The following is a 15,206-nucleotide window of genomic DNA, read 5'->3' as shown; positions in this document are numbered from 1 at the left end:
TTATGGATATGTTCCCGGGCAAAGTTCAGCCTGGCCTCCAAATTTTTTTTTGACACCAAAGGTTTGTGTTAAGCTATGCACCCACGCAACCCGTTTTCATTTAAAAGCCTTCTAATGGTTTTGGAAGAAACATTTATTCCATATTCCGATAAAACTTGCGATTTTATGGCATTAGAACTCTTAAAAGGGTCTGTTCGCGAGGCTTTGCATATTAGTAAATCCTCCCTAGCTGTTGTCTTTCGGCGTCGTGGGCGTTGTTTTACCTTCTTAAATGTCTTATGGCGCTTAATATGAGCAAGAGCATTATACATCATTTTGCATGAACACCTTAGAAGTCGGGATATCTCAGACACAGAGCTCCCAGAAGAATTCATACGTTGAATTACTTCCCGCTGCGCATCGGAGCACCAAGAACCTTTCGCCATGTCTAACATATTTTTTTTCACATTAATTACAATCAACATAATAGCTAAAATATAAAAACTTACCATAAAGTTCAAATACTTAGAAAAAATTTAGTGGGAGGAATTATTTATTGATATGTGCTAACTTCGTGTCCAGCTCAAACAAGCAGCTCTTGCACTTAACTGAATTTTAAGAAAGAAATTGCAAAACAAATGCTACGGATTATAACGGTTCTTGTTATTTTAATTGTAAACAACACCCAGAGAAAAATATTCGTAGTGAATTGTCGAAAAGCAAAGAGGAAAGTGGGACAGTGTCAAGGTTGTGTATAGTGTGCTAAAATCGTGACCACCACTGTATACAGAACAAAAAATTTCCCAGTAATAGCGCAAAGATTTAGAATAGAACAACTAACCATGTTTTAGTTTAGAAGATGTTCAAATAAATGTTTATGTTTGAAACAACAATATTTGACGAATACAGTGTTTTAGGTAAGAAGTATGTATGTAGGTTGTAAGTTTTAAATATCCAAGCTTAAAAATATGGGTAAATAACCTTTCTAAATTAAGCTAACTCTTATCATTTCGGCAATATATGTATGTAGTAGAAAACGCATATTTTTAGGTTAAAAATACGTATTGCAAAGGTTTTTAAAACCGCCAAACAGGCATATGTGCAATTTCAACTTGAATGTTGGAAAATGTAGATTATAAAAATATATCAAAAGATTAAGCAAAATAATTCACTTCCACATAGTAAACTGCTTGCAATAATTATACGAAAATCAAATACGATATAGCGCTAAGTAGTGCACAAAATTAATTATAACATAAAAGTTAAAGATTTATGAAAAAAATTTGTTATTTATAAGTGCCATGTTTTCATAGTTAAAACAGACTGAATTCGCTTACGTTTTTATTAATATTTGTGTTAATGAATTATGTATGTATGCTTAATGTTCCTTTTGCTTTTTAGCTACCATTCAAATATTTACAGAAACTTTTTACTCTTACTCTTTTAAATAATCTATGTATGTGTGTACAATGCTCTTTTGTCCTTGTTTTTTTTTACATTTTAATTATTTTACATATGTGTAGGTATATGATCAAAATTTTTATGTTTTCGATGTAAGTAAATATAAAATTTTAGGCGAAAAACTGTGATACGAAAAATTCTGCATTGTGTATTTTCAGCAAATGATTTTGAAATATATAGTAATGAAATTGCTTTATAATTATAACTTTGTTCCTTTATGCTTTGTAAATCATTCATATATGTACATGCATTATAAATATTGTTTTTGTTTTTTTTTTTTCATTGCCGTACAAGTGTCGTTATCACAATAAAAATTCAACCATATCATCACAGATATTTTAATTCTTAAGCTTTATGATTATTATGTCTTATATGTAAGTTCATGAAACAATATTTATTTCCGATATATGAGTAGGTTTATCATGCGTAGCATGTACTAAATAGCGGTGTATGAATTACATGCATATTAGTTTTGTGCGCGTACTTTTCCACTAATGCAATATTTCCTCAGCCACAAACACTCGAGGATTGTTCAACAGAGGATATCTACTTGCCTAATGTTTTCTTTTTTTATTATTTTCACCAAATTTAATTTGACTTCACGTTTCGCGCATTTGCTGCAAGAGTATATTAAAAAATCGAAAAAGCCGAAATATCGCGAAGAACTACTTTGGAATTTTCAGTTTATGTCAGCCCCTCGAAGTAAAAGTAGACACATTTTCATCTAATGAGATGCTGTTAATAGATATCGCCATGCATTTTTTGCACAGCACAAATGAAGAGCTGGTGGTAATTAAAAAAATTTCGTTGGGTTATGACGTTCTTGTAGCAAACGAGCGATCAGCAAGTAAACTGCATTACATTCAAATTATTTTTTCTTGCATGTTTTTTGGCTATGCGTTCACTATTGATATCACTTACGCAAACATAATCATTATATGTGTATAGTACATGCGTATGATTTCCAATAATAAAATGCCAATTATATAATGTTAAACGATATATGTATGTATATGCACACATTCAATATAACCTTGCAATAGTTTTACATGACGCTACTAAAGAAAGTAAAAACAATTTATGTATTGTGCGATAAGCTTCAAGTAAGAAAACCTGCAATAGAAAGTTTAATGTTGAAGTAAAAATGCCCGCATTAAAAAATTTTAACTATGAGTGCAAATATCATAATATTAAAGTAAAATCTTATCAAGTTTTGTCCACTTTTATTTATCCATGAACATTTTTTCTACTAAAAATGGCACATCATTTACTAAAGGGGACTTATTCGTTCCCACATCAAACGAACAATTACTACCGGTTCAATCCGTATTTATATCTGACTAAAAACTATCACTTAAAAGCATTCCTAAAAACAAAAAATAGGGAATGTTCTATGCTATTACAACAATTTACTCAAAGTAATGTTCTTCTTATTTTTTTATTTGGAACCTAAAAATATTGTTGGCACAAATGGAAGCTTTTTATCAATTAGGTGAATATTTGTTTATGAATCTTCTATAATAATACTGATGTTTTATGCAAATTTTTTATGTATAACTTATAAACATTTTTTTACAATAGCGTTTTCGAGGTTGTATCGTTAGTAACTAATATAGGTAAAATGATTTTACACTTTTTTTATATACATATATATTATATAATTACGCCAGTTTTGCATTAATGTTGATCCGCAAAGACTCTGTTAAATATATACATTTGTAGGCATACAGTTGTATCTCTACAGTGCAATTACAATATGTATATTTTAGTATTCACACAGCAGTATTAAAATATTATGACTGTTCTTTATAAGAAGTTTGAATTTATACTTTATTCTCTCACTTTACTTTTCTATAAATTTATTGTATGTATGTATATTCATAATTATGAAAAATACTGTTACTCGCAATATTAAAATAATAGTATAAAATATTGTATGCATCGCTTTCTAAATATTCAATAAATTAATTCAGCGTTAGACTTTCTAAATGGTTGCTTCATTTCTAACGAACGGCATACTACGTAAGTAATTTTTTTATTATTTATTATTTCTTTATAGATTTCTTATTTTTTCTATATTTCTTATTTATTTATTTATATATTTCCTATTTTTTATTATTGAAATATTGGTACAGGGGGCGCAATCTTCGATGTCGGTATGTGAATATTGAATAGCTTAAAACAACCGTTATATGGAGATATATGACATATTTTTATTTAATTTTGTCCTTGACAAAATATTTGGTGTAGTTCTTGAATACAAAATTAATCTATAGGCCTATATTGGCCAAAGCAAAAAGTGTCTTTTTTGCTGCGTTCTCCATCATTTTTCGAGCAACTTGAACGGTAGAGCGATGATTTTGACACAAATGTTTGCCGTGAGTTCGTCAATGAACTGAGGGTTTCTAAAGTAAAAGACGCGCCTAGATGTTGTTTTAAAATAAAGCATGTATAAATTTATAGTTTTTCCGGGTTTCATTGTTTTTATTCAAAATAAGGTTCTTAAAAATTATATGTGAAAAATTGCATCATTTAAATGTCCACCATGAGCATGTCACAAGTAAAATCCGCCAAACAGTCGATTCATAAATACCTAATTGTTGACAACTTCGAGATATGGACGTTGAAGGTTATTCAGCAACACAACGCTCCACCAGCCTTTGAATTGCTGACTCATTCGGATGATTATTTCTACCAAAACAAAATCACTAATTTTGCGATATGTTGCTCTTAGAGTTTGACCGTAAATCATAATAAGTTTAATTTTAAATCGTATAATATTGAAAATGGTCAAAGATGCCACAATAAATGTACCGTCTAGAAATGATTCACTGTTGAGATCTTTTGACAGACCCAAAATTAAGAGAACAACTTTTTCTAATAGCGGTCGCCCCTCGGCAGGCAATGACAAACCTCCGAGTTTATTCTGCCATGAAAAAGCTGCTCATAAAAAATATTTGTCGTTCGGAATCGGCTTAAAACTGCAGGCTGGGGGGGGGTGGGGGTGGTACAACATCACGCACGCTCCAAATAGGAGGAGGAGCTCGGCGAATTTGTTATATGCCGCTTGATGTTTTTCCACAAATGGAGGGACCTAAAGTTTTATGCCGCCTCTGAACGGCAGATGGTTTTTTAATGAGAAGTTTCTTCATGGCAAAAATTACACTCGGAGGTTTTCCACTGGCACTGACCGCTATTAGAACAAATTTTTCTATCCAGACTATTATTAAAAAATTTAGACCGTTTCCCAAACAAAATTTTTAAAAGTACATATATTTTATCACGAACAAAAATTTATAAAAATTAAATATTAAAAATTACCACATATATTTCACTTTAAAAATCTATACCAAAATTTTTAACATTAGTAAGTCTCAAAATTAGTAAATTTGTTTCAACACTTTTTCAGTTTACTTCTTATTATTAGAGCTGTGATTGATTCTTTTTTCCTTTCGGGAAGAACTAGTTTTATATCAGCATATTTTTTATTTTTATTACAAAATGTAAGGAAAAAACATTAATGTGGCTTATGATGTATATTACGGCATTTCTTTTTCTGAAAACTACAATTTTATTTCGATATGTGTACACGTGCTACAAGTTGGCCGACTAAAAATTCTCGAGTGTGCACTCGTAGAGGAGAATTTTGCTAATCAAGCCGTGGGCTGTTGGCAGGCTTTTTAGTTTGATCGCAATTGGGATGCACATCGAATTATTTAGTCGGTTTCGATTAAGTTGATGTAATATGAGCACTTTCATACTCTTCATGTAATTCAAGAGAGACCAACTAAATAGTCGGCCGATAAAGCTGTCTGTGTGTTGCGGCCTTTAGTCTAGAGTTCGAATCGAGTGGCAGCATTTGATTAGGGTGAATTGTTTTCTCTAGTGGCATCTTTGCAGACTTTATCCAAGTTTATAATAAAAATTTATAAACATTCGCAATTTATAAAAGCATACGCCAAAAAACCACTTAAAGAAGTTTGGAATTTTTAAAATATTTACATCATCTGGCTAAATAAAAAAATACTAACGATTTTAGTCTGGCCAAACGATTGTCTTATTGAAATGCTACCTACTAGTATTGCCAAAATGCAATATTTTTGTCGTACTTGCCTTAAAGAGCTACCGCCCTCCACATCTAAACAACAAAACGAATCCTTACGTGATCTACAACGCGATGAAAATTTGGTTAAGAGCTTGCATATTGCCACAGGCATTGATGTTAATATTACGGATGACTATCCTAAACAACTGTGTCTAAGCTGCTACAAGAAGATAATGGCATTCGATGATTTCCGTGAGACGGCGTTGTGTTGTGCGCTTGCTTTACATGAGCTACTTCTGGAGGAGGTTTTTTCAAAGAACACACAGAATAATTTGCAATATTTTTGCAGCACCTGCCTAAGTCAAATGCAAGCGTTGGATAATACTTCCAAACAGATGAATAGTGGGGAAGTGCAACGATGGATGAAGGAATACGAGGAGTTAAAAAAGTGTACCGGTGTTCAGTATTGGCCGAACGGCCTTTGTGAACAATGCTGCGAGAAATTGGACCGCTTCTTGGAATTTCAGCGTATAGCTAAATGTTCACTAATGCAATTAGATAAGGTACTACATGAGAAGCAAAATAATAGCCAGGATAAGGTGTTGATTGCTGGAGGAAAAAATACCGATAAGCGTGAGACTAAAAAAAAGGTAAAGTTATTAATTAAACGTTTATTATATTTTAATTTATCTGTTTTTATGCAATTATCTAGTGATCAATTGTCCCGTTGAAAATGAAGATCTAAAAAATTCCATCCCACATGAAAGTGAGAATACCAGAAAATATTTTCAATGAATTATAGCGGCAATATAGACTTCAAAATAAAAAATTCTTTAGAGTCTAAGGAAGTGAGCACAAGCTCTGCCGTAATGACGAAGTGCTTGTCCGAACCTGTTGTTATTCGAGGTATTTCAGACAGGTGATTATGTTTAATATGTTATGACCATACAAGCTGCAAAAGTTAATTGTTGAAATTTATAATAGTATATAATGTATATATTAACAATAAAAAACACAAATATACTGCTGTTGACAACTATAATTTTGAAGTAGTAGGGGATTTCACTTAGCATATATAACGGCCTTAGCATCATGGCCTCATATCAAGACTGTTGTCCACTAAAAATGAAATCCTCCACGAAGAGGGTCCCCTGGTGGAACAACGAACTTGACAAACTTCGGAAAGCAACGAGAAAACTATTCAACACTGCAAAGAAAACAAACAAATGGGACGAATATAGGAAATCCCTAACTAACTATAACAAAGAACTAAGGAAATCCAAACGAAACTCTTGGAAAAACTTCTGCGAGGATCTAAAAGATACTCCAGCAACAGCTAGAATCCAAAAATCACTTTCCAAAGGTGATTCAAGTCCCATAGGCACACTAAAAGGTCCAAACGGAACTATTACCAACACATTCGTAGAAACACTAGAGCTTCTCCTAAAGACTCACTTCCCAGATTGTAAAAGTCAAGACCCATCAATCGACAATAGTCTAGACATGGTAACTCACCATCAACGGAGATCTACGGTCTCATTTGTCAATAAAATCGTAAACTTCGAAAGGGTAGAGTGGGCAATTAACTCCTTTAAACCCTTTAAATCACCTGGGCCGGATGGTATATTCCCAGCACTTCTATCCAAAGGCACTGTGGAACTGATCCGAGTCATGGTGAAAATCTTCAGAGCTAGCCTAATATTGGAATACATTCCAAAGATATGGAGGAAAGTGAAGGTAATATTTATTCCTAAGGGAGGTAACAAACCCCCTGATTCTCCAAAATCTTACAGACCAATCAGTCTATCGTCGTTCATGCTAAAGACAATGGAAAAACTACTCGAATATCATCTAAGAGAAGAAGTAATCTTCAAAAAACCCCTTCATAAGCTGCAATTTGCTTACCAAAAAGGGAAATCCACAGTCACAGCACTGCACACACTCGTTGTCAATATAGAAAAGGCCCTAAATCAAAAAGAAATAGCCCTATGTTCCTTTATGGACATAGAGGGAGCCTTCGACAACGCAAATTACAAATCCATGGAAACAGCACTCGAAAAAAGAGGTGCAAACCCAATAATAACTCACTGGATAAGCCAAATGCTTAATCAGAGGATTATTAAAGCCTCGCTAGGACAAGCTGAACTGAATGTCACAACAGTAAAGGGATGTCCGCAAGGAGGAGTTCTTTCTCCACTGCTATGGTCCCTACTAGTTGATGACTTGGTGCAGCACCTAAACAACAAGGGATTCATAACCATTGGTTATGCAGATGACATATCTGTTATAATAAAAGGCAACCATGAAAGGACACTAACGGACTTAATGCAAAATGCCTTGAACGCAACATGGGAATGGTGTAAAAAGGAGGGGCTGTCGATCAACCCTAACAAAACCACAATAATCCCCTTCACAAGAAAAAGAAAGTTAAAGTTTCCTGCATTGAAACTAAATGAAACAGTGATAGAACTAAAGGAAGAGGTCAAATATCTAGGTTTAACCTTAGATAAAAAACTCACTTGGGAATCACATATAAATAATATAACAAAAAAAGCCACGAAATCCTTGTGGACAACCAAACAATTACTAGGGAGATCCTGGGGCCTCAGCCCTAGTATGGCCCTCTGGATATACACCCAAATGGTTAGACCAATCATACTGTATGGGGCACTAGTATGGTGGAGCAAATCTATCCAACAAACAACGATAACCAAACTGGGAAAAGTACAAAGGCTTGCTTGCCTATGCATCACAGGGGCTATGAGAACTACCCCAACAGCTGGCATGGAAGCACTCCTTAATCTCCCACCACTTCATATAGCAATCCAAGAGGAAGCAGCTACGCAAGCACTCATGCTACACATGAAAGTAAATTTCAAATTGGGCAACCTCACCGGTCACCTAAATATCCTAAACAAAATCAAAAACACCATAAGCATGGCTCAAGTTTCAGACCACATTGACCCAACCCTCTGTTTCACAAAAGGATACTCAGTTACCTTTCCAGAGAGGATAGAGTGGAAAACAAACCCGAAATGGATGAATGATGATTCACAAAAATGGTACACTGATGGATCAAAAACACCTTACGGTGTAGGAGCAGGTGTAGTGGGGCCCAGAATCCACAAATCATACACTCTCACCAGGGACACCACTATCTTCCAAGCGGAACTATACGCAATAATGGAAGCAGTAAACATCATGCAACGCAGAAACCACAAGAGAGTAAGAATTAAAATACTCTCGGACAGCCAATCAGTCCTAAAAGCTCTAGATAGCTATACATACAACTCAAAAACCCTCTTAGAATGCCACAAGGCACTCAATAATCTGGCATCCAAAAACAATGTTTCATTAATTTGGGTACCGGGACATGAGGGATATGACGGCAACGAAAAGGCAGACGTTCAAGCCAAAAAAGGGGCAGATGAAAACTTCATCGGACCTAGTCCTATGTTCGGATTCAACAAAAACAACCTAAAACAAAAAATAAAATACTGGGCCAAAACTCTATTAAATCAGCATTGGAACAATGTAGAGGGTCTTAGACACTCCAAAAAGTTCCTAAGTTTCAACGCTAAAAGAGCCAACATGGCCCTCACGTTAAACAAAAAGAGCATTCGCACTCTCACAGGCGCCCTCACGGGTCACTTCACCTGCAACAAACACTTACATAAATTAGGCATAACTAACACCAGCACCTGCAGATTCTGCTGCGAAGATGAGGAGTCTATGGAACATCTTATTATCGAATGTCCGGGGTTGACGCATAGAAGAAAAAGGTTTTTAACCCTAGAAGGACATTCATATTTTTAGTACACTAAAGACATTCTTCGTCGAAACGACGACCACTCTTTTTAAGCTTTCTTCAGATTGCACCTACACCCAAAAAGAATAAAATATAAATGCAGTATTTTACTCTAAATATTTATTTAATAGTTTCAATGCTCGTTTATTTATTTTAATATAATATAAAACTTAAAATTAAAAATATTCATATTCAATAAAAATTTTTTTGTTTTGCTCATAGCCTCTGACAAACTTCAACAAAAAAATAATATTAATCAAATTAAAATTCATTAATACTTTAAAAAGGTACATTTTATGCTTAAAACTAAAATTAAAACTCTGTTTTATAGGTCTTTAACTTTATTTTGCACATGAGGCACAGAGATCAATTTTATGCTCTCCACACAAGCTTTTTTGACATTTCGCGCATGAAGATTTGGCCATTCGACGTTTGGATGATGGACAAATCGTGCAAATCTTTCTTTTTTTGCTTGCTGATACCTCACCACTGTTTCTGGCCTTCTCATGATGTTGAACTAGTCCGCTTTGTATATTTTGTCGAGCTGCCGTTTTAAAAGTTACCACATTAGGTCTTTTATATAAGTGTTTTTGAATGAGAGCAGAGTGTAAACCTTTCATAAATTTTCTGCGACTAAGTGGTTTCTGTCCCAACTGGAACATATTATGGGTGTATATAACATAACTATTTATATAAGCCATATTGAGTATGCCAAAAAATACTGCCATTAGCCAGCGGTTGGTGTTTCGAGCGCAACTCATTACGTTGCACATTTGGTCGAAGGTGTCTACACCACCTTTTGTTGAATTGTAGAACTCGATCATATGTGGCGTCTTTGTCATGCTATTTACAGTTCCAAATTTCATTGCATGTGGACAACAAGTAAAATATTTTATTCGGTTTTGGCGTATATGACAAGAGCGTCCGTTCGTTGTCATAGACGAACATTGAAGTGCCACATTTTCGACCTTTGCTGACTTTCATCTCTGGAGTTATCTCTCTGGAGGTATATCTCGCAATGTTCCAACCAATGTTAATTTATATGGTTCTTTTAAAAGAGATTTAGCCAAGGAGACTGAAGTGAACCAATTATCCATGGTTACAATTCGAGTAGGACCACGTACTTGATGTACAATATTTTGTCCATATCTATGAGACGTAGGTTTTTGCGTCGACCACTTATGACGGTTTTTTCCACGTAATATGTTTTTTGAGAAAGTAATTATATCAGACACTTCAAGCAACACATTCAACGGGACATCGTCTTCGTCTGCAGAAACCTCTTCAGAAGAATTTTTTTCGTCCATTAGCTCTCCCAAGTCCGTCTCAAGCTCGCCAATGGCAAAATCATCTTCATCCGAAACTATAAGTCATCGTCTTCAGCAAGAAACTTCTCAATTTTCTTGTCATTTAAAAAGGCTTGTTTTGTCATGTCGAATTGAATTATATAAAAGTTTTAAAGACAAAAAAAATCCTAAAAGCGATATATTATTTTGTTGCAAAACTCACACAAAAGACATTCTTCGTCGTTTCGACGACGCAAATTTTTTAAAACGGTACTTACAAGCAACTAGCACAGATGAACGGACGCTCACAACTAAAGCTGTACGAAAAATTAAAGAAAAACAATGAGCGGAAATTATGATAAGCAGTTAAATGCAATCGAGCGTCGTCGAAACGACGAAGAATGTCCGTCTAGGGTTAAACAAGTTCATGCTTACAGATGAAGACCTTCAATCACTCCCTCAGAAGGAGCTGGTACAATTCATAAGCATACTTAACAGTCAATAGACAGCATAGGGTGCACAATAGATCAATATGGTCGCAGTGCTAAAGGGCTACTCCTTAACCCTCTACAACCATTAACCATTAACCATAACGGAGTCTGCTCTTTCCAACAAGTGCTAGGATGCAGTACGCAGCTTGAAAGTAAGTATTCTTGGTTTTAGGGTACTGTACAGTTTATGACCAATTAGTTTTTGTGATAAAATTCCTTAACCGAGTTTTGTTAGTGGAATGGGTCGGAAACTCAACCTTCTTGTCTTTATATGTTCGTTTTATAATACGGTTCAGATATAAGTAGATTATCTACTTTTTCGTGCTTAAATCCCAATCCGTAATTAAAAAGCGAGATTACTCATACAAAATTTCTCTCCCGAAATCTGAGATTATAAAACAATCGTAAATGATTTTCAAAGGAAAAACTAAATAAAATGAACGCCGGCAAAGAAAACAGGTTTATAGACATAATTCTAACAAAATTGTTGTTAAAACTTATTAATTATGCATTCATATTCCAGAAAAGGCGTGTGACCATAGACATATAAAATGCAATTACCAATTTCGCATGCGTAATGCTGCTAAAATTTTTTGAAACCTCAGTAAACGTCGTTTACGGATTTCCTCTACCAGTTTATTACTAGCAGCCAATTGCGTAATTTAGTTAATTATTTCTTCTCCTTGTATTTTCTTCATATCGTTAATAATACGAAATATTCTACCAAAGTAATTTCTATGAAGAAAAACCTTTCAAAACAGTGTTGACAGCTGATTGTCAATTTTGCACGGGTAGATTAATTTCGTGGATTTATTGCTAATTACTCCATATGTAAGCGTACTTTTATAGTGACAATCTTAGGCCGGATTTAAATCCGGTTTGTTTCGGTGTACAGCATGTCGCCATCTTGCTGAGACCATGTATGTACTGAAGAAAATGTGATTTTTCATTATTGACAGAAAATAATCATTCAGCATGCAGCGATAAGAGAAACGGTCCACCGAAATTGCTTGCTCTCAACGATTTTCGAAAAAATATGATCTAATTATTCCACTGCTTAACAACGCATACTAAGCCATCACTTTGGGACTATAAAGGGGCTGTTTACATTTTAATAGTAGATTCTGCTCTTTATGGTACTAGTAACGGCATTTTTGGTTATTTACACTTCCGTTTAAATGAAAATTGGCTGCATCGCTCCACAATGAAGTGTTTACTGTACGAAATTGCTTCAACATTGTCGCGCAGAATTTTTTGTACGAATTGTAATCGTTAGGCTTAAGCGCTGGTACGATTTGGATTTTCAAGGGGTGGAGCCTTAGATTCTTCCCAATGTTTCATGCACAATAGTTTTTGGAAGTTTCACTGACGGATAGGGAATTATCGTCCAAGTTGTATTTGCTTATTTATGATTTCATCATTTGACGTTCTTTGTCGGATCTTTCTGGGTGGTGAAAATCCCCTTCGTAGTTCTCAATAAGTGTTAACTGAAATTTATTTTTAAATAAATTATTTGTCATGATTATTTGTGATATTCTGTGTATATATTTGTTTGTTGTTGCTGTTGTTGTTGTACCGGTCGTCTTCGTCTAGCTCATCTAACGGTAGGCCCAGGAAACTGGCAGTTTCGACGGGTTGGGTCCAGAGGGAGAGAGGTGTTAGATGAGTGGGTTTGATGGGGCATGTGAAGAGGTGGTTAGTGTCGTGCAGGGTACCTTCACATGCTGGACATATGTTTAGTATGTCGGGGTCGATTCTGGATAGGTAGGAGTTTAACCTGCTACAATATCCAGAACGTAATTGTGCCAAGAATACGCGGGACTCTCGGGGGAGCTGGAGCTCTTCGTCTACGATAGGTGGTGGTTGGACTCCGATAACGGCATTCGGGGGTCGGGAGCTTAGGAAGGTGGTAAGGGTCTCCCGATGAATGTCGTTAATTGCCTGTCTGTATACTGTCTGATCCTGGAGTGGTCTGTCCGTTTTGTCCTGGATCTCGTCCACGTAATTGAGGAAGTGTCTCCTGATGTGCCTGGGAGGTGGCTCAGGCTCGAGCAGGTGTCTGCATGGGTGAGGCCTACGGTGACACCCAAGCAGAAACTGCTTGCCGAGCATTTTGTTATGCTCCTTAACCGGGAGCATGTGCGCCTCGTCGTGCAAATGTAGGATAGGGGACATCAGGAGACATCCTGTCGCGGTCCTGATGGCAGTATTCTGGCAGGTCTGAAGCTTCGTCCACTGCGTATCACTGGTTCCAGGCGACCAGACAGGCGCGGCATAGTTCAGAACCGGTCGGCCTATTGCTTTGAAAGTCGACAGCAACATTTCTTTGCCTTTGCCCCAAGTGCTGCCGGCAAGCGACTTGAGGACCTTGTTGCGATTCTGTACTCTCGTTGCAATAGCGGTTGTGTGCGCCGAAAAGGAGAGCAAGCTGTCAAAGGTGACTCCCAAAATTCTGGGGTTGTTTATCGTCGGTATTGGGGTATCATCGACGTGTACCTGAAGTGGCAGCTTGACCTCCTTTGTCCAGGTGGTAAAAAGGGTCGCCGTGGATTTAGTGGGAGAAAGTTTTAAGTTTCTCGCAGTGAAGAAGCGAGAAAGGCGGGCGAGGTAGTCGTTTACTTTTGAGCATAGGCCATCAATGTCATTGCCCGACGCCATTATCGTGCAGTCGTCGGCATATGAGACCAGTGAGACTCCCTCTGGTGGCTGGGGGAGTTTCGAAATATAGAAATTGAAAAGCAAGGGTGAAAGGACACCACCCTGCGGTACTCCTTGCTTTATTTTTCTCTGTTTTGAGGTTTGGTCTCGAAATATCACCGACGAGTGACGACCACTCAGGTAGTTTGCGGTCCACCTCTTCAGCCCTGGCGGGAGTGTCGACTGTAAAATCTCATCTAGTAGCGTGGCGTGGCTGACTGTGTCGAAAGCCGTTTGTAGGTCCAACGCTACTAGGACCGTCCTCTCGCAGGGGCGGTTTTGGTTTAGTCCGCGGTTTACCTGGGTGTTTATGACGGTGAGTGCCGTGGTGGTACTGTGCACTCTACGGAAACCATGCTGGTGTGGGGCTGGAGTCAGGTGTTCAGTGAGGAGTGGGAGTAGAAGGGCTTCAAGTGTCTTCACTACTGGGGAAAGGAGAGTTATCGGACGATAAGACTCCCCTTGGTTAGCGGGCTTCCCAGGCTTCAGCAGTGGGACCACTCTCCCTAATTTCCACTTATCAGGAATGATGAGAGTGGCCATAGACAGGTTGAAGACCTTTGTGAGATATTCTACTCCCAATGGACCCAGCTTTTTCAGCATCAGCATGTTTAGTCCGTCGGGGCCAATGGCTTTTGATGGTTTCATGTGTTTGATGGCCCCCTGAACCTCGTCGCTGGTGAAAGTAAGCGGTGCACTGTTGTAGGGCAGTTTGTGCAGCCGTCTGGTGGCACAACGTTTGGATCTGTCGACCGGAGGATGCAATATAAATTGCCGGCTAAAGTAGCTCGCGCATCTCTTCGGGTCCGACGAAGTACGACCGTTGAAGGTGATATCCACCTTGTCGTTGTGCTTCGTCGGGTTCGACAGGGACCTTACGGTGGACCAGAGCTTGCTCACACCAGAGGTGAAGTTACAGGACTTCAGGTGCTCTACCCATTTGGTCCGCTTATGTTGGGTGACCAGTTGCCGGATCTCCGAATTGAGATCCTTTATACGAGGATCCCCGGGATCGGCCTGGCGTAGGCGGTCACGCTCGTTTGCCATAACGGCCGCTTCGGCTGGGAAATTGGGACGTAATTCCCGGATCCGTCCAGCAGGTATGAAGCGAGCCGCGGCGGCTGTAATCGCCTTGCGGAATGCGCGTTCGCCTGCGCGCACATCGGTGGGAGTTGGTAGGGCTGCGAAGATGTTCTCAGTAAATTCCGCGAATCTGGTCCAATCAGCTTTGTTGAAGTTGATGTATGACCGGTGATCCGCGGAAACAAAATCGGCGGGTCTCTCGATCGAGATGATAATGGGCAAGTGGTCTGATGCAAGCGATAGCATAGGTCGCCAGGTTATGCTATTTATCAGTCCAGCGCTAGCAATTGTTATATCAGGCGAGCTGCTACAATTGCCCACTACCCTAGTGGGGGCGTCGTCGTTTACAGTGCTGA

General features: G+C 37.6%; 1 protein-coding gene across 1 annotated transcript; it reads left to right on the top strand.

Moving 5' to 3' along the window:
• The first annotated feature begins 5,327 nt into the window (after nucleotides 1–5,327).
• On the top strand, nucleotides 5,328–6,508 carry LOC128856602 (uncharacterized). The gene is made up of 2 exons (XM_054091912.1): nucleotides 5,328–6,135; nucleotides 6,198–6,508. Exons 1-2 carry the CDS (start codon nucleotides 5,506–5,508, stop codon nucleotides 6,198–6,200), a joined length of 633 nt encoding a protein of 210 aa, XP_053947887.1. The 5' UTR covers nucleotides 5,328–5,505; the 3' UTR covers nucleotides 6,201–6,508.
• Nucleotides 6,509–15,206: the final 8,698 nt, after the last annotated feature.

The sequence above is a fragment of the Anastrepha ludens genome, chromosome 3, assembly GCF_028408465.1.
Source record: "Anastrepha ludens isolate Willacy chromosome 3, idAnaLude1.1, whole genome shotgun sequence".
In the NCBI taxonomy this organism is placed as follows: domain Eukaryota; kingdom Metazoa; phylum Arthropoda; class Insecta; order Diptera; family Tephritidae; genus Anastrepha; species Anastrepha ludens.
This window is presented reverse-complemented; position numbering and strand designations above follow the sequence as displayed.